At 34.5% G+C, this 21,112-nt stretch overlaps 1 protein-coding gene across 1 annotated transcript; it reads left to right on the top strand.

Annotated features, from left to right (window-relative positions):
* The first annotated feature begins 10,855 nt into the window (after positions 1–10,855).
* Positions 10,856–13,121, top strand: LOC110685041 (transcription factor bHLH18-like). Its single transcript, XM_021861502.1, has 4 exons — positions 10,856–11,062; positions 11,331–11,948; positions 12,037–12,432; positions 12,585–13,121. The coding sequence occupies exons 1-4, from the start codon at positions 11,027–11,029 to the stop codon at positions 12,648–12,650; spliced, it is 1,116 nt and encodes a 371-aa protein (XP_021717194.1). The 5' UTR covers positions 10,856–11,026; the 3' UTR covers positions 12,651–13,121.
* The last annotated feature ends 7,991 nt before the right edge of the window (positions 13,122–21,112 follow it).

Here is a 21,112-nt window from a genome sequence, read left to right as displayed (position 1 = left end):
GTGATGAAACAAGCTCTACAAGTGGCTATGTGTTTACCCTTAGTGGGGGTGCAGTTTCATGGAAGTCTGGTAAGCAAACGTGTATAGCTAGATCAACAATGGAAGCTGAGTTCATCGCATTGGATCTTGCTACACAAGAGGCAGATTGGTTGAGGAATTTGCTTATTGATATTCCTTTGTGGGGGAAGCCGTCACCACCTGTGTCTATGCATTGTGATTCACAAGGCGCTATATGTGTTGCTAAAAACAGCGTTTACAACGGTAAGAAAAGGCACATAAGAGTCAGACACGAGTCTGTGAGACAGTTTATTGTGAATGGGGTTATTTCGTTGGACTATGTTCGAACAGAGAAAAACCCGGCAGACCCTTTTACTAAGGGATTAAGTCGTAGACTAGTGGTGGAGTCATTAACTGGTATGGGTTTAGGACCTTTGTTGTAATGACTTTAAATGGTAGCTATACTAGCTATGTGACGTGATACATTGGTTTTAATAAATCTGGAACCTGTTTTGGTTTATTTGTTTCATTGGCATGAATCACGTGGATTTGTTATATATGTATCATGTGTTTGAATCTATTACTCTATAAGAGTGGTAAGCTTTACCAGTTAGATTCTGCTAGGATGAGTTTGTCTCTTAATGTCATTAGTCCAGTTGTTTTCTGAGCAGGGATAGAGGAGGTTCTTAAGAGAGTTAAGACCTTTGTTCCAGTAGTTCTTAAAACAGGATAAATAATGACACCGAAAGTTGAAGGGTTGAACTTATGTTCTTAATGTTCTAGTTCCATTGCATGTAATTCTCTGGTTTGCAAGGTGCTTAAACATGTTTAAGCCTGCAAGGAAAGACATTTGAATTTGCTGGGAACGTGTGTGAATAACACATAGGATGAACACCTACGTGAGTACGAGAGGTGGCCTCTCTTAAGGGAAGATTGAAGTATTGTTTTCCTGAAGTACTCATGAGAGCCCAAGTGTTGGCCAAGATTGGCAGAGTTTCTTAAGCTCTAAAGTCAAGGTATATGTATTAGGATACTCACTAGGGAAGTGTTGAAAACCTTGTGCGTGCACTAATGTGTTAGTTCAAACCTTTGGATACTAGCATTTAAGTACTAAGACTTTCATTTACTGTTCAGATTTCATGTTGAAGATCCGCTCGCATTAGTGGGGGATTGTTGGAAATAGGTAATGTAAACGGATGACTCGCACCCGATCGGGCGGCTCTCGCCCGATCGGGCGGAGGTGATCAAGGAAAATAAGAGAACTCTCGTGCCCGATCGGGCGGCCTTCGCCCGACCGGGCGGCGGACAAGAGTTTTAAACGAGAACTCTCGCGCCCGATCGGGCAGCCTTCGCACGACCGGGCGGCGGACTCGAGTTTTTGACGAGCCCGATCGGGCGGCTTCGCCCGATGGCTCGCCCGGGATGGGGTTTTTAGATCGCCCGACCGGGCGGTGTTCGCCCGACCGAGCGCGACACTACGTCTGGAGAAACTCGATCTCGCGCCCGATCGGGCGGCAGCTTGCCCGATCGGGCCCGCCTTTTTTCCTAGGTCGGTTTGCTTTGCGTGTTTCCTTTTCCGGGACTCATATAAATACGAGTCTTGCCTTTTCATGAGATTCATTCACTTTCTAGCCGAAAACACAAACCTACCTTTTGAGATCTGAACAGTTCTTGAGCAATTCCACTCTTCGAGTTCGGGTGCACGGATTACGGAGAGAGTTGCGTTAAACTTGGGGGGTGTGCGTCACTAGGAAACTTGTACCGGTGGTGGAGTATTTCGCTTCTAAGGCAGTGGATTTTGTTCCACGACGCGACTGTGAGTTTGGGATCTTCAATCCAGGAAAGTTCTAATCTTTTTTTATGTTATTGATTTCAACAGTTATTTTACCAACAAGAAGCTCAATGAAGAATGAAGTGCTAAGATAAAATTACGCCGAAAAAAATATTTAAATAAATTATGGAATGTAATTTAGGGACGGAGACAATTATATTCCTATTTCTAGCATTTATTCCTCACATAATAGAGGAAAACGGGAATGTAATTTAGGGACGAATATAATTATTATCACCCATTTATTTAATACAGTGTCTAGCTCCAATAACTAATGGTTCTACTACATACTTTGACATAAAATTGGACCACTTGCTTGCCGACTTTTCATGGCAATTGGCAGACATAATATACACAAAAGAAATTACATACATAATGTAAGTTATCCACATAAATGAAAATGATAGTAGAACATAATTTAGCATTATAATATTAGTTGAATATTTGTAAATTGTATTTATTAGATTTAAATAATTAATTAGTAGTAATGTACCCTAATTGAGGAGGATCGATGTCAAGTAACCCAACTAGATATTTTTTTTTTTTTGACAAAGAGAACTAACAAAAAAACTTAAAATGAAATAAAAAGCAACTCCCTACGCTTAGCAGCTGCAGCAAGAGAATGCGCCTCCGCAACTAAATCTCAAGAAACCTTAGAAATCCGGCAGATGCTCAAAGAGGACACAATACCCTGAATTTCCCGAAGGATCCAAACCACAGCAATATCCTTAGTTCCCAAATTTGCAAGTAAAGAAAGAATCCTCATGCAGTCAGTATGAATACAAATACTAGTGAAACCACGCTGCCGAGCATCCTTAAGACCATACAGACAGGCTAACAATTCAGAATGGAGCGTCGAACTAGCCAAACAAGCACGAGCACCACCCCCTAAAACCTGAGAAGATGAAAGCTCATGAAAGGACCAACCAGTACCAGCAGCAAGAGACCCACAATCCCAAGCACCATCAAAACCCATCATGACCTCGCAAGGAGACTGGCAGTCACCCTTAAGAATTCGGGTTAACGGGTGGTTAGAATACCCAGGAGGGAAAATAGGACAAGAGCCTATAATATCACGTGCTTTCTGACTACGAGAACACAACTCGGAAGCTAAATTTAAAACAGATTGCGGAGATGAAACCGCCGATCTAAATCTGATATTATTCCTCGTCAACCAAAGAGCCCAACACGTACCTAAGAAAAGATCTAAATTATCCCACAGCTTGCCTCTAATCAAAGAAGAAATATTATCCGAAAACCAGTCCTGAAAGGAAAGCCGGGAGTCCGGCCTAGGACCCGTATCCCATGGAAAGGAATCCCAAATGAATCGAGAAAAGGAACAATCTCGGAACAAGTGGTTCACCGACTCAACAGAGGAACGACAAAAGGAGCAAGTAGGATCAATCGGCATACCTTTACGAACAAGCAAAGAAGCCGTTGGAAGGGCGTCATGAATAATTTTCCAGACTAAAATCTTCCATTTTGGTAGAATAGGTAAACCCCACAAACGATTCCACCAAACACGAGGAAGAGAAGAAGAAAACGAGGGAACATACTGAGAAATTAACCAAGTATATGCTGATTTAGTAGAAAAAGACCCATCTCGGGTGAATTTCCAGTAGACATAGTCATCAATTAACTGTAACGGACGTTCCAACCCAAGAATCGCCGAAGCAATTGAATCTGGAAAGAGATGGTGAATAAGGGACACATTCCAGGCAGTAGAATCAGGCATCAGCAAATCAGAAACTGAAGAAGGCCTATCCTCCATTGGAACAGAATCCTTAAAATCAACCGTTACATTTGGTACCCAACAATCATTAATAATACTAACTCTAGCACCGGAACCAACCTTCCAGGCAATACCACCGAATAGAACCGCAATCCCTTCCAGCAACCCCCGGCTACCCCAAGAAGGCCTAGCACAATTAATAGAAGGATTACAAGAAAGAAGGGAAGGATACTTTTTCCTAAGAACACGAGAAGCCAGAAGCTGGGGATTAAGCCTCAGTCTCCAAGTTTGTTTGGCTAGAAGAGCCAAGTTAAAAGAGTGAATATGAAGGATACCTAAGCCTCCCATACCTTTAGGAAGATGTAAAACGAATGACGGAGCTAAAGCCAAACCTCTGGAATCCTTCCCAGAACTCCACCAAAACCGGGAGAGTAAAGAATCAATCCGGTCACAAATAGTGGAAGGAACTTTAAAAACTGAAAGGACATGATTGAAAGTGGCCACCAAAATAGCGTTAATAACGACCAATTTCGCAGCAGGAGAAAGATGGAGAGAAGCAAACGAAGACAGGCGACGGACCACTTTATCCACCATGAACTGAAAACTTTTGCATTTGCTACGACCCAAATCAACTGGAAGACCCAGATAATCACCAATAGATGATCGAGAATTCATTCGGAGGCAGGAGGACAAATAATCTCGATAGTCATCAAGAGTATTAGAACTAAATCTAACAAACGATTTTTGCAGATTAATCATCTGACTTGAGGCTGCACAAAATTCATTTGTAACAGACAGAATGTGATCACATGATGACGGTGAAACACGAAAAAACAATAATGCATCATCCGCAAAGAAAAGATGAGAAACCGAAGGAGCCCTACGCGAAACACGAATTCCTTGAAAAAGCCCTTTTTTCTCATCACGGCGAAGCATTAAAGAGAATACTTCCATGCAGAGGACAAAAAGATACGGAGATAAGGGATCACCTTGACGAAGGCCACACTTAGGAAGAAAAGGCTGAGTAGGAACACCATTTACCAAAATTTGATATGAAACCGTAGTAACACATTGTTGCAAAATATGAATCCAATACGGGGGGAACCCAAAATGACAAAGGGTATCCCATAAGAAGTCCCAATATACCCTATCATAAGCCTTATTCATATCAAGTTTTAGAGCCGCCGAACAAAGTTTAGAAGGCGAAGTAGACATATAGGAGAGCAGCTCATGGGCCAGCAGGCCATTATCCGCCATTATCCTGCCCGGAACAAAAGCATTTTGAGTATCCAAAATCAAGGCCGGGAGAACACAGCGAAGACGATTAGTGAGACACTTCGCAATGCATTTATAGAGCACATTACATAAGCCAATGGGGCGAAATTGTGCAGGAGTTTCCGGATGATCAACTTTCGGGAGTAACACCAAGAAAGTACGGTTCCACTCTTTAAGTAGATAACCATGAGCGAAGAAATACTGAACCGCGTCAACAATCTGGGAACCCACCACCGCCCAGTGAGTTTTAAAGAAACCAGCTGTAAAGCCATCCGGACCAGGGGATTTATCAGAACCAATATGGAACATTGCATCCTTAATTTCCGACGAATAAAAGGGACGTAAAAGAACCCGACAATCATCAGTAGACAGCATAGGAATTTCCAAATCTTCCCAATGACAAGGAGAAGGAGTCGGCAAGGACCCATCAGTGTTATAAATCCCTGAAAAATGACCTAGAAGAAGATTAGAAATATGAGAAGCTTCTGTAAACCAGACCTCATTATCATCTCTAAGGCCCATTATTTTATTTCGGCGATGACGAGCCTGAACTGAACGAAAAAGAAGACTCGAATGCTAGTCACCAAAAGCATCCCAACGAATCTTGCATCTCTGTTTCCAGAACAAAAAGGCAGTCTGAGCCCTCAAAATTGTATCTTGCCTTGAAACTAAAAGATCACTCCGACCCTGCGCAGAATTCAGGACAGAAGAATCAGAAGGAACCGAATTATGCAAATCCTGCCAGTCAATACCCCATTTTTTCTTATGCGAAACACACCATGACATCAATCCTTTCTTAATTTTCCCCAGTTTTCGAGATATCGAAAACATACAGGATCCCGGTTGGAAATGCTGCCATTCAGAAGCTATCAAAGAAGAAACACCATTTAGGCCTAAACACCAATTTTCAATCTTATACGGGGACTTTCTGAAACTGCATATACCAGATTCTCGTAAAATTATAGCTGCATGATCAGAAAATAAAATTGGTTGATGAGCAATAGCAGCATTCGGAAAATGATCTAACCAAGAAGAGGTGGCATATCCTTTATCAAGTCTTTCAAAAGTAGGGTTCTGAAGTTGACCATTGATCCAAGTGAAGTGCGGACCAAAGAAAGGAATATCCATTAACTGAGAATTCAATTTCCATTCTATAAACTTATGGCGGCCAGGAATCTCAGGAGACCCACCTACTTTATCTGAAAAGTACTCAACCTAATTAAAGTCACCCAATAAAACAACATTTGGGACTGAAGATAAGATGTTGGCAATTTCATCCCAAACTGAATTTCTAAACGAAATATGAGGCGATCCGTACACAAAAATAATATATTTCATTACTTGACCAGGAACCTTCACTTCACAAAATACCACATTAGCAGAGATACTAATAGGGTTAACTACAATAGGGGCAAACCAAAAGACAACCAAACCCCCGCTAAGACCTAGGGAATCCATCCCGCAAAAACCATCAAAGCCAACTAAAGACAACTTTTGTACAGGCATACTAAGAGACACTAGAGTTTCCATGAGAAACATAATATCTACACCAAAAGAGCGGACTAGAGAAGCGATATACGGAACCTTAGGGGAGTCCGCTGTGCCAAGACCCCTACAATTCCACGCGGCTAGATTCATGGCCAAGTTGGTGACTCCTACAAGACCCCTACAAGACCCCAACTAGATATTGGTGACCGGGTAAACTAACACTTATATATATTTAAGTATTTAACCATATAATTTATGTTTGAAGAACAAAACAACAAAAAATTAAGTATCTGTTTAAATGTTTAATATTGAAGACATATCTGCGAAAAGACAATGAAATATTCTGAAGCCCTTCACAAGAATACTTATTATTGCTTGTAATCAATGAATTTAATTTATGTGATATGTACTTGCTTGATTAACTGTTAACGGACCATCTCAACCAAAAGCTTAAGCTGATGGTTGAGGCTCAGGAATATGCTTTATACTCTATCATTAACTTCTCAATTAATCACGTGGTAAGATGGAAGAAATTTTGATATAAAAATATATAAACGTGATCGAAATTTACAACTTTATATGACGGCTATTAGTCTTGTTACATGATGAATTAAATTAATTGAGATAATCTTATACTTGTATATATTCATATGCATGGAAGGCTACGATATATACAGATAACAATACGACCGGTGCGTATAGGAAAAAAATTGTACGCCCCACCATTTAATTTTTTTTTAAAAAAAAATAACTTTTGTTGATTTAATACATCTATGCTAAGGGGATTAGAACACTAGGTTTGAGGATGATTTACTTGGGATAATATCTATATCTATATCTATACTTAGTATTTAAAAATACAAACCACAAATTGTTCATATGACACATGGCATCACAATTCACAAGTCACTCATCACTCCATAATCTCATATGTCACATGTCATCTCCCTTAATATTTATGTTTGAGTCTTTATGCATTATACAACTTGCAAATTCAAGTAAGAAAATGAAGTGTTTCATTTCCACCATAATAAAATAATGTTCTAATTAAAACACATTACATAAACATATAAATTATAATAAAAATTGTCTTTTCATCTCCTAGACTTTAAATATAATTTAAAATAATATGTCATTTTATATCCTACAATCTTCACGTATATATATTTAACTAAATCCATTCATCTTCTTTCACTGTTCTACCCTCTTTAATTTCTTTTTTTCTTTTAAGTTTTAGAAATAAAACAATCTTTCTACATATGAAAATAATTAACCCAAATAACAACCCGTGCATTGAACGGGCCAAAAAGCTAGTTTATTTTCGAGAAGGAACACAGGCAAATATCATGCCAAGTGGGTATAATCCAAGTCATTTATAAAGATGCATGGTATGACATGTAGTAATGTCATTGTATAAGAAAAACTAATTAAGGATTACGTGGCGTAGTCTAGCTTGTAAAATTACGCCTTTATATACTCCGTATAATATGCTCCCTCCGTTTTTAAATACTTGCTTCATTTCTCCATGTGCGGAGTTTTAGGAGAAATTAGAGAAAGTAATAAAATATGGCGGTAGTGGGGTTGGTGGAAGAATAAAAAATTATAGAAAGAAAAGGTATTGGAGAGAACTGGAAAAGAGATTATATGTTGGGACTACTAGGTGAAAGAAATTGATTAAATATTGTAAAAGCTTTTCAAATAAGGAAATGGAACAAGTATTTAAAAACGGCCGCAAATGAAAAGTGGAACAAGTATTTAAAAACAGAGGGAATATGGCTTAGTATTGATCAATTTAGAGAAGGTATTAGGTGACTAGCTACATGTTCTGATCCATACGGATATACTTCCATTAATTTAGGGCAAGTTCTATGCTAGCTCATCTCATGTAATTATATATGTACTAATGTGTATTCATAGCAATAATTATTGGACTTTTTTTTGTTTTTATTTTGGAAAAGGGATAGATAATATTGACCTAGTTGGTATGTTTCTACAAAATTTCTTGTGTTGATCTTTTTTTTTTTTCAATCTTAGCTTCTTGCATTGTTGCATGTACAACAACTCGTGTAATTAGTCAACCGGATGTTTACCTACTTGGTTGATACGCTTGATATGGTCTCTAAAAACATAACATTGCATAATGGTAGTTCTTCACTCCTTTGTAAGTAATCTAATCCTTTATTTCTTTATGAACAATGGGAAAAGAATTAAACGGTACGTACATAATTTGTAACAGATACTTCAACATTTATGTCTCTATTATTAGTAATATGAAGTGTCTTATCATTTTATCAAATTGAAATAATCTCAAGTTTGATCTTAGAAATTTAAAGTTGGTTTCAAAATGTACAACTAGCTTATCATCATTATGGATGAAATATCTTTTAGGACATGTATTTTCTTTAAATATAAATTAAAATAATTTAAGATTATTCATACGAAATAAAACTGATTTGTTTTCAGAATATAATCTACCTTTCTTATCAATCAACCCGGCCTAATAATATTCACAATTATTTTTTTAATTAAACAACTATATTCAAAATGAAACTAAAATATGCATGTGTTTTCATCAAGTTTACATTGACAAAACAAGCTGAAATTCCAAGTACTAACGTTCCTAGACATTTCTTGCATGGAGAACTTCTTGTCTTCTTCCTCAAACAGGCAACAACTCCCACTTTTTTTTTTCTTCTTTTTTTTTTTAAGTTATAATTGAATTAAAAAAAAAAAAGTTGGTGGAATAAAAATTGAATATATATAAGTTGATGTGAGAATTCAAAGTCAGCTAAGCAGTGAGCTTCGTTCTTTCTGACCATAAAATCCGACCAAAAAGGTTAAAATGGAGTGACTTTGTGCAACAATGAACGTATCTGCCGGCCAATTATTGGGATACTTTCTCTCAATACTCGTTTTTATGGTTTGTTATACTTTTAGACTATTCTTATTTTTAGGTTCCATTCTCATGCATGAACTCTTATTAAGGTAGTTTTAGCAAGTGAAAAGGTGTTTTTTTTTTTCAAAAAACAAAAAAATTAAGAAAAAGGTTATTAAATTAGTACATGCAAATATTTCTATGCCATTTTAAGAAATTAACCACATGACATAATTTAACAATATTCTTAGAAAATAACTATGTATATTCCTTCATTTATCAAGTAAAATAAAGGTAATATAATTTATTTATTTTTCACAAGATTAGAATTTAAACACATACTTCGTATGATGTTAAAAAAAAAAAGTGGCATTCGAGGCAACGCCCAAACCACTCACACACTTACTATACAAATAGTCGAACATAATTGCTAAATTAAAGCAAGAAGTACACAAATTAGCAACCCGGGGCATCGACCGGGGTACACACTAGTTACATATTATAAGTTGTATTACGATTATAAATCTTTAGTACTTGTATTTGCCATCGTAAAATATATAGTACATATAGATGATAATAACACTGATAAATTGATGATGACATACAAAGTATATAGTAAAATAAACTAGTATATAGGTTTTCTAGAGCTATAATATTTATTATTAGGAATCTAAATGCACTAATGCCTTCATGTTGTATGACAATGAGGTCCTTAGCTTAGTAGTTAAGATTATTGAAATATTGAGCATTTGTGTACAATAAGTCATAGATTCAAATCCCCCATCCTATTTGCGACTTAACTTATAGTCTTAAAATGTCATTGTGGATGATGTCACATCTGAGTTGCACAAAAACGAGTACAGATAATACAATATGACCTGAGCACGCAAATCGGCAATACATTAAATTAGCTAATAGTAAAGGGATACAATTAGGACAAAACATAAATTGAAGATTTCTTTTCCAATTCAATAAACTGTGATAAAATTTACTTTTATAATGCATAATAACAAATACCCTATCCTTATAATATACAGATACAATATTTCATGTCTCATACAGATACGACGAGCCATATAAATGACACCCTATCATATGGGTCTCTATACCAGATGTCCAGATAAACACAAAGCCATAAATCATTATAATATACTTGAGAGATGAAGCATGATGTACTCGTGTTATATAGCAATTTAGCATTCACACACAGTCCACTCCGTTGTTATGAAGTACGGAGTAAGTAGATATAATGCGCGTTTCAACTATGTATGACCAGCCGCGTAATGACTGTATTAAAGTTACTAATTACAAACATAATTAGTAATTAGTTAATTACCACATCTCATTATTACAAACACTATAAAAAAATATCAACCAACCCTCAATATAATACAAGTTTATGTATAATTATATGTATTTCAACATCTAGCTGGTATAGAATATAATATATTTTTCAACTTTATGTACACACATTAATCATATGAACCCATTTAAATATATTATTCCTCGTTTAGCTAATTAGAGTGTTAATAACTTTATTAATTTGGATCTGATTCGTCAAAGTGGGACCTACACATGTATATTTAATTTAATAAAATATTTGTAACATTATTATATCAATATAAACCTCCATAATTTATGAATAAACTCTTACCAATTCAATAGCATAAAACCCAGTTCACATTTCAACTAAAGAGTACATAAAAATCCCAACAATATTTGCAATCATATCACAATTTTAGCAGCTCACTTCTTTGTCTAGTTCTTCCTCTTTCTCTCTCTTCATTTCTTGGCCATCTTTTTAGTTAAAGAATTAAGCTCAAATAATATGGAGGTCTCAATGTTTTCTGGCTATCCTGATCTGGTAATTACAAATCCATTTTTCTTCGTTTAAATTTTTTCTCAAGTACATTATTTTTCCTAGTATATTATTCATTCGTCTTTTTAAATTTTTTTTAACGGATTTTAAGATAAAAAATGTTAGATTCATCACTGATGACTTTACTATGGGTGGTGCGCGAGTTACCACCCTTCCACTTCATAATTTATATTCATACATATGTTATATAGACAGTATACATCTCTAGGAGTTATTATATGATTATTAATTTTGTTATATACAATTTTTGCAGGGAATGATGAACAATGATCTTAACTATTTTCATAATCAACTACAAGTCAACTTACTCGACGAGCTATTAGGATCATCTCTACCACCTTCCTATGGCAACAATAATAGTTTTGATCAAACCGAGACGAATCAAGGCCTTATTAGTAGCAAGAGATCACCACAAACTGATCTGAATCAAACAACATTCGTCGAAAATCCTATAAAAAAGATGAAGACAAACAATTGGGATACTTATGATCATCAAATGAACCATGTATTGAATTCACAAGATCAACATGACTCCAATTCAACCATGTTATCTTTTTCGAATTCTTCAAACTCTTCTATTAGCCAAACTTCTAGCCTTATTACACCCAAAGAAGAAGCCGTCTCAAATAATAATAATAATGTTAACTTCCCTTTTCATCATGAAATGGTTGTTAATCAAGCTTCTAAACTCGACAAACAAAGTTGCATTTTCGAGTCTCGGCCTCATCAAGTTGTTGATAGGAAAAATAATATCAAGGTTGGAAGCATGCCGTCTCAAGCTATGGATCATATTATAGCTGAGAGGAAACGTCGAGAGAAACTTAGCCAAAGATTCATTGCTTTGTCAGCTGTTATTCCTGGCCTTAAAAAGGTATGTGCGTGATTTTGTCATGAATTCCTGACTTAATACTGTAATCGCGAAACCTTTCTTATAACACCTGTGATTGACCTTCCTACAGATGGATAAGGCTTCAGTGCTCGGAGATGCAATCAAGTATGTGAAACAAATGCAAGAGAAAGTGAAGAAACTCGAGGAGGAGGCGAAAAAGAAATCAGTAGAATCAGCAGTTTTTGTGAAAAGATCTTATGTTTCTGCAGAAGATAATACTACTTATGATCAAATATCAGCAAAATCAGCAGTTACTGATGCTGCAGGTTCCTGCTGTGAAGCTTCATTACCCGAAATCGAAGTCCGATTCTCAGACAAAGATGTTCTTATTACAGTTCACTGTGAACAAAAGAAAGGAATATTTGAAAAACTCATTTCTCAGATTGAGAAACTCCATTTAGCTGTTACCTGCAGCAGTTCATTAGCTTTCGGAGGCTCGGTTCTTGCTGTAACAATCACTGCTCAGGTAATTAATATAATTCCTTCTTCTTTAACTAAAATTGTTAGCCTTTTAATTATATTTAGCTCTAACTTTTGATCAAAAATTTCTGATACATAAATATTTTGAGTACATGTGTATTTGACATGAAATGTTCTGTTCCTGTAATTTTTGTGCAGATGGAATCTGAATACAGTTTGACAGCAAAAGATCTTGTCAGACATTTACACTCTACTCTCAAATAGTGTTTCATATGAATGAACAATTTAGCTATGTAAAAGTTCGCGCACTCCATACGTCGTATCATTAGATAGTCCACCAGGCCATCATTTCTCTGATCTACCCTTAACATCAACCGTCTGTTTGCTCCAAGGTTCATTCAATTTGCAGGAGGGTTTTTTTCCAAGACAAATTTTTTGCATGATTTTTTTGGTAAAATCATGTTACAAGTTAATTACCCAATTGTTTTTAGAAATGACCTTGAGCTTTATTTTTAGCCTTTTTAAGGGGGTATAGACATAATTTTATGTTTTTTAACCCTTAGTTTTTTTAGGGTGTTATTATTGTTATGTAATTGTTGTTTTAGAGGTGTTTAAGTTAATTTCCTACCCTCTTTTCTTTTCTTTTTATTATTAATATTGTAAAATTTGGGAGACATAATATTATAATGTAAAATATAAATATATATAGACACGTTTTGGAATTGTTATTAATACTAATCAATCTTACTCAAAGTGATGAAATAAATAATTAATTAATATTAGTAGTTATCAATGTGTATGTATGCATTATTATCGTAAGTTGCGGCCTTCATGTCCACATTATATTTATTGTTATTATAAGTATATACACCAAAGTTTATATGCTTAAATTAAGAAGAAGAATAATTAATAAACATAAATCATGGTGACATAATCTCTAAATTGGTATCGTAGACGTCCAAATTGCTATATCTCTCCATTATATTTAAATAGTGAATTATCAAATTTCATAACTAATAAAGTAATAATATAGATTTTTTTTTTATTAACTTACATTATAGATGAGCTTAATATTACGATAACTTGTAGATTTGATTGGCTCTTCCCATATGTATTATATTATTATTCCGTCTAAAAAGCTAGTAAATTATAAATATATTGAGCAGCTACCAATTCTAGTATAAGATGGATGTGTTGGGTAAGTCGTACGACTAACTAAAAGTTACTACCATATCTTGATTGAGTATATACCACTCTTTAATGAATCAAAGTCATCCCGACCTATATATGTCAATAAAAATCATCGCATATGAAATTAAAAGTAAACGTTCTCTACAACTTGTATAAACGTCACCCCATTGTATGTATTAATAACGTATAATACATCAAAAATATATCCAAAAGTTGTTAGTTTGTTACAAATTAAAGGACTCCAAAGATATAAAATTCGAATACTAATAAGCGTGCCATTGGAAATTCTTAGTAGTATGTATGAATGTATCCATGATGTAGCATGATATTGATAATTAATCAAATTACATTATTTTGACAAGGTGATATATGAAGCTTTAAAGGGTTTCCCTATTAGAATAAGATATTGGAGTGTTATAGGATAAAAATGAACTTATTTTCAACAAACTATAGTATAGGTATGCCACAATGGCTAACATTACATTGAGCCAATACCATCATATGATCATTCAATGTCATTGAATGTGTAACATTTCGACTTTTAACATCTTATTCATCATGGTCTAAGGAGTACACACCCTTGTGTAGCAATATCCATTTTAATTAGATCAAGGATACATTGAAATTATATTTTTGGATTTATACATTCTTACACGGTACATGGTGAAATTTCACAATATATATGTAACTCAACATTTAAAATATTGTACTGTACTCTTAGAGCGTAGCGAAGGACATTTTATGTAATTCGAAAGACTATCAAGATCGACGTAATAGGACTATAGGAGGAAACTTTTAGTCGTCTTCTTGAGCATGTGAAGGGTCACCTACCTTAGGGTCAAGAGGATAAGGGAAGATCCTTAAGAATGAGATCCATTCGAGCCTCACGTATATACGTAATTCAAAGAGGTAGCCATTAGCTAATTGCTCTAACTTCCCTTGTTGATTATTTTAGTTGAGTTACTATTTATAAATACAAATAGGGTTAAGTATTATGATTTATATATGTTGATTATTTTAGTTGAGTTACTATTTATAAATACAAATAGGGTTAAGTATTATGATTTATATATGATTGTTAGAAGATATGGTGATTCTATGAAGAATTCATCAGATTCATGAGATTTATTTGATCTATAAAATGACAATAACACGTACAAAATAAGAATCGAATCACTAAATTATTATCAAAATTAATTAGACAACTAGATAATAATTGGATACAACATGAACTACAATAATTAAAATAAAATTTCTTACAGATAATACAGCCATGCACAATTAATTATTAAGTGACCTTAAATTAATGGTTTCTAGGTTGATGCTTAGTTGTCAGCCAGTTGTTAAGAAGAATAAGTGACCTTAAAATTGTAGGGTACATTTTAAGAAAAAATAAACAATTTAGGTTTGAAATTCTATGATATTAAGAACAAATCTTCTAAAGATTCCAGTTGTCTTTGACCAAATTATTTGTCCTTGTCTTTCAATTTTCTTGTCTTCCAAATTTGTTGGGGATATATTTTTCAAAAGTGATCATCATTTTGTAATTCGTACTGTATGAAATTTTAATTCTCAGCAGATTTTTATACTTTGACGGTGGATTGACTTTCTTAGACAAAAACACGTTAGTAAGTGTTACCTAATAAGCCTAAAGGTGTTAATTTGTCAAAAAATGTACCAAAAGTGATATTGTGGACTATCTAAGTCTTGGTACCGACCTTTATAGCTATACATTGACTATTTTTTTCTATTTAAAAAAATAGGACAAAATTACTAGATTTTTTTTTTTTTTTTTTTTTTTTTTTTGGTGAACTCTGTATGTATAAGATATTAATTGATGATATGAAGTTGAAAGACGGAGATATAGTCGATGATTATAGATTCACTAATAAGATGCATGATTTTCTATTTCGCTACTCCGATTTGTTGGCTGCTCTATTTTATTCTTGAAATATAGACCACGTATAAGAACAAATTTAACTAAGTATAGAATCTATCTATTAACCTATACTAAAAGCAAATCCATCTATAACACTTGTCATTACCTTATAAAAAATTTTCCCGCCTTTCTCACTTATCTCTTTTTCTTTTTTTTTTTTTTTTTTTTTTTTTTGCAAAATATTTTTTTTTTAATCCTATTTTATATATACCTAAATAAAATATGTTGAATATATTTTATATACCTTATAATTTGATTGTAAAAAATATTTAACAAACGTGTATTATTGCACGGATTTTTAACCTAGTATTCCACTATAATTGTATTGAACCTGTTGACAAAAAGACAAAGTTAATGATAACAGAAGAAGTGAAGAACCCACTTGTCCAATCTTTTATGATAAACAAAACTCATTCAGGTAAAAATTTAATCTTAAATCTTAAACTCATAAAATACCAGTCATCTAATAAAATCGTTGGATACTTGGATATAGTCTCTACTTTTTCAAAGCCCATAATACATGAGAAAAAGAACCCGAAAGGCCAATTCTGTGCTCTAAAAAAAAGCCCACTCAAGTCCATTAAGTGGAAAGGCCAAGTCCCTTTATTTTTTCCTATACTCTATCACGTAACTCACACGAGTCACTAGGGTTCGTTGGACTTGAAGTGTGGAATCAGCTTGGGCCTCCTCATACCCACTACTAAATAAATTCCACTTTGAAACGAGGGGTAGATAAAATTCAAAACCATGACATTTGTGTCACATTGGCTCCGAACTATATAAAAGGACCAGCTCAATTAAAAGCTTAAACTAATGGTTGACCACTGGGTATATGTTATATACTCTACTTATGACTTTAATTATTGAATTATTAGGGGCTTTCACGTTTGGATCTTTTAGCAATCAAGTAGTTCAATCCATAGGTATTCCTCCCTCCGTCCCTAAATTACATTCCTACTTCTAGCATTTATTGCTCACATAATAGAGAGAAGAAGGAATGTAATTTAGGGACAGGTGGAGTAATGTATTATCATGGGACGATTAGGTTTCTATGAAAAGGAAGGAACAAATTAGGGGAACAAAGAAATTCTTTACGTTTTGATCTGAAAGCAATAAATGTAGCACAATCAATATATACTATCGTGTGGGAAGACATGACATAGATTTCTATAAAAACAAAGGAACAATTAGTAATGTTTCATATTTTTAGCGAACTTTTGTTTTTGGCCAAAACTCTGTCGTATACTCCTACTCCTATTAACTATCATATTTGACTTCAAAATTGTGAATTACTAGTGGTAGTAAGTTGAATCTAATGGACTTTGATAATTTTGTTAAAATGTTTAACATATTTACACTAGTAGAAAATATCAAAAAGGCACCTCCTAATTGGCACCGGTTCAGTCCAAACCGGTGCCAAAAATAGGCTACATAATTGGTGGGAAGGTAAAAGGCACCGGTTCACTTCAAACCGGTGCCTAAAACATAAAGGCCACCGGTTTGAACCGGTGCCTTTGTGAACCGAACCTTTTAATTATTAAAAAAAAAAACCGGCCTTATCTCTCCTTAAAACCCTAAAGCGCACCTTGCTCCTCTGTCTCCTCTCAATCCGCCTCTTTCACTCTCTCCTCTCCATTCTCTCTCCTCTCCTCTCCTCTCCCTTCTCTCTCCTCGATCTCTCCGTCCCATTCACTTCTCTTTCTCTACAACAACAACAACACCACTGCAACAAGAACAACACCACCACCGCAACACCACCACCGCAACAAGAACAACACCACCACCGCAACAACAACAACAAGGGTTTCACCACCGTAACAACAACAACAACAACAACAACAACAACAACAACAACAACAACAACAAGGGTTTTTTGTATCAATTTTTTTGCGTTTCTGGGTTTCAAAGGGTTTTTGTTTCAATTTTTTTGCGTTTCTGGGTTTTTGTTTCACTTCTCTTTCAATTTTTTTTTTTGTTTTCTGGGTTTTGTTCGATTAAAATCAGATTGGGTTTCTGGGTTTTTGTTTTTGCGTTTCTGGGTTTTTGCGTTTCTGGATTTTTGTTTTTGCGTTTTGGTTTTTCAAATTGGGTTTCTGGGTTTTGGTTTTTCAAATTGGGTTTGAATTTTTTTTTCAATTTTTGGGATTAAATTCTGGGTTTTTTTTTTCAAGCTTATTTGTATTAATGTTTTTTTTTTAATAATTGGTGCAGATTCATATATGAAATCGAAGAAGCAAGATACTGGTGTTTCTGTTTTTTTTTTTTATTAACAATATTGTAATTTTTTTTTTAAATTTATATCATAATTTTTTTTTTTGTATTTATATGTTGTAATTTTTTTTTTTTGTATTTATATGTTGTAATTTTTTTTTATTATGTATTGAAAATTTGCAAATTTTCGATGATATTGATGTTGCAATTTTCGAATATATTGGTGATGTTTTAATTGGTTTGTATTACGTTTTGATGTTGTTATGTATTTTAGACTAATTAATTTTTAAGTGGAAAAAACAAAAAAAAAAAAATTATATTTTTTGGCACTTTTGGCACCGGTTAACCGGTGCCAAAAACAACAAAATTATTTTTTTTGGCCATTTTTGGCACCGGTTAACCGGTGCCAATTACGAGTTTTGGCACCGGTTCGAACCGGTGCCTTTTAATAACCCTTTTTGGCACCCCCACATAGGCACCGGTTCAAACCGGTGCCTTAGGCCGGGTTTGAACCGGTGCCAAATTCCTTTTTTCACGTAGTGTTATTTATAAAGATGATTGTTTAGCATAATAAGTATGCTAATTTGTGAAAGAATTTGATGGAGATTGTTACATTTTGTCTTGCACTTGAAATTTGTAATAAGTAGGTCATATATATGCTTCCAAGTGTTAAATGCAATTTGGTATACACGTTAGGAGTTGATCATATATTTCCATATTGGACTTATCATTGTTATATATTTACACGAATAAGATATACCTCAATGATGTAAAAAAAAAATCGTGTTTGACAAATTTAAAATATGTTTATATTACACAATAATGCTATCAATTGTACAACTCTCTACACAGTGTTACAAATTTTTAACAATTAAAACTAACTTACTAAGGGAATGCATGTATTCCATGAACTAATTAAGAAAGTGATGTTTAAAGAGGCAAATTTTACTTGGGGGAAAAAAAGGGGGGATAAGAATTCTGTTGAGCCTTTTGGTTTTGATGGACAAATTGACAAACTCGACTAATGAATGTTTTGAGTCTTTGGTGAATAAAGGATTCAAGCAAAGTTCGTTCCGGAGTAGGAACTTGGATGCGGAGTAGCATTCTTTAAAAAGCCTCGTGCAAATCTCACGTTCTAGTTTTAATTGTGAGCACTCAATAATATAAAGTCGGAAAGGAACTCAATGACTTATGTTAAAGACTACTGGAATAAAAGTTAGTTTTAAAAGATAATTTCTTAAAGAAAAGATAATTTGTAAAAGTTTTAATAAAGATAATTATCGAAGATAATTATCTAGTTGTTTTAATAAATAATAAATTTATCTTTTCAAATAAAATCTTTTTAAACAAACTTTTGATAATCTTTTAAATAAATATTTGATAAAGTTAGCAAGTGGTTTTTCTGTGAGAAAATCTTTTATACGGCTAATGGTTATCAAGTTGTTAGGATAGTGGTTTAATTAGATAAGGCTAGGAAACCTCTTCATGATCACAATCTGTCAAGATAACTCCACAAGTTGTTAGTGGGTTGTTGACATGTGGACGTGATTATGGTGGAGGTTAATGACTAAGCCTTCTCTATAAATACTCATGCAAACTATCTCAGTAAAACACAACTCTTAAGCATAAAAATTCCAGTAGCCATCTAATAACATAAAGAGAGTTATTTTCCTTCATATATTCTTGAGTGCAATAGGTATTTGTAATCACATATTGTATTCAAGTACTTTGGGGTTGGGATTGTGAGTTTGTAAGGTGAGGTTAAGGAAGCTTCGTTGCTGAAGTCTTCTGTGAGAGTTGGGAACAAGTTCCTAATTTGGGGAACTTGTTAACGGGTTTGAATCTTCACTTGTACAGAGTTTGATTACATAGTGGAAATTTAGAAAAGCCTATATCTTCTCTCGTCATTATTTCATTTAGTTAAATTCCGCAAAAAGTTTTTAGATTTCACCTCAAATACAATTCACCCCCCCTCTTGTATTAGCCAGTTAGACTTTCAGTTGGTATCAGAGCGGGAACTCAGAACACGCAGGCAACCCTGTTGAGTAAGTTCCTGGAAAATGGCTTACACAGAGGAAAAGGAATTCGGGAGTACATCCATTCAAAGGCCTCCATACTTCAACGGCAAATTTTATCCTTATTGGAAGGATAAGATGGAAATCTTTATCCAAGCAGAGAATTATCAGGTATGGCGGATTATACAAGTAGGAGATTACGAAATTACGAAAACAAATGCTAATAATGAGGTAATCCCTAAACCTATGGATGAGTATGAAAAAACTGATTTTGAAAAACTTGAAATGAATGCTACTGCCAAAAAATTTTTAATTTGGGGACTTGGACCCGATGAACATACTCGTGTCAAAGGGTGCAAGTCCGCAAAGGAAATTTGGGATCTTCTGGAAGTTACACATGAAGGAACGTCAGATGTTAAACGTTCCAAAATAGACATTCTTTTGTCTCAGTATGAGCGCTTTGAAATGGGAAACAAAGAATCCATTAAAGACATGTTTACTCGATTTAAAAGTATTACTAACGAACTAACGTGTCTTGGCAAGATAATTCCTATAGATGAGCAGGTCAGAAAAGTCTTAAGAAGTCTTCCAGACAATGACAGATGGAGAACAAAGGTCGCAGCGGTGCAAGAATCAAAAGACTTCACCAAGTTCAATCTGGAACAGCTTGCGGGTTCCCTCATTACTCACGAGATCCAGTCGAACAATCGGACTCAGGAGACTGTCAAAAGTCAAGGGCTAGCATTAAGAGCTAATGAAGAATCCGAAGAGAAGTCTGACATCGATGAAGAAGAAGCTGCAATGTTGGTGAGAAGGCTGAAAAAATTCTACCGTAACAACAAGTTTTTAGACAAGAAGAAAGGATACAGTAAAAGAAATCAGGAACCCAAAGCCAAGTCTTCTTGTCACAAATGTGGAAGCACCAACCACTTCATCAAAGAGTGTCCATTATGGGAATCTGAGAAAGGCAAGGGAAAAGAAACTGATCAAAGCAGAAATTCCAAGCCTAACTTTTCTAAAACAAATTTCAGGAAAGCAATGATTTCCACGTGGGGAGAATCGAGTTCCGAAGAAGAGGAACAGGAACACACAGACGATGAAGTAGCCAATCTCTGTCTAATGGCAAAGCATGATGATGAGGTAGTCATTCAACCTAGTTATTTGAAATCTCTCTCAAAGGATAAATTAATCTCTTTATTGTTAGAAACCTTAGATGAATATAAAGAATTATGTGCAAAACTAAGGCAAGCCGAAAAGGCAACTGGAATTTGTAGAGATCATGTTAAGTATCTGAATAGCTTAAGAAATGATGTTCAAGGCAGATTCTTTGAATTGTTAGATAAAAATATTATGCTAAAAGAATCCCTTGA

The sequence above is a fragment of the Chenopodium quinoa genome, unplaced genomic scaffold, assembly GCF_001683475.1.
Source record: "Chenopodium quinoa cultivar QQ74 unplaced genomic scaffold, ASM168347v1, whole genome shotgun sequence".
Classification (NCBI taxonomy): domain Eukaryota; kingdom Viridiplantae; phylum Streptophyta; class Magnoliopsida; order Caryophyllales; family Amaranthaceae; genus Chenopodium; species Chenopodium quinoa.
This window is presented reverse-complemented; position numbering and strand designations above follow the sequence as displayed.

What these genes read in the sequence shown, in the direction of transcription:
- LOC110685041 (XM_021861502.1), top strand. Translation starts at nt 11,027, where the DNA reads ATGGAGGTCTCAATGTTTTCTGGCTATCCTGATCTG. An exon ending in TTATTCCTGGCCTTAAAAAG is followed by an intron (nt 11,949 to 12,036) that starts GTATGTGCGTGA and finishes ACCTTCCTACAG; the next exon opens with ATGGATAAGGCTTCAGTGCT. An exon ending in CTGTAACAATCACTGCTCAG is followed by an intron (nt 12,433 to 12,584) that starts GTAATTAATATA and finishes ATTTTTGTGCAG; the next exon opens with ATGGAATCTGAATACAGTTT.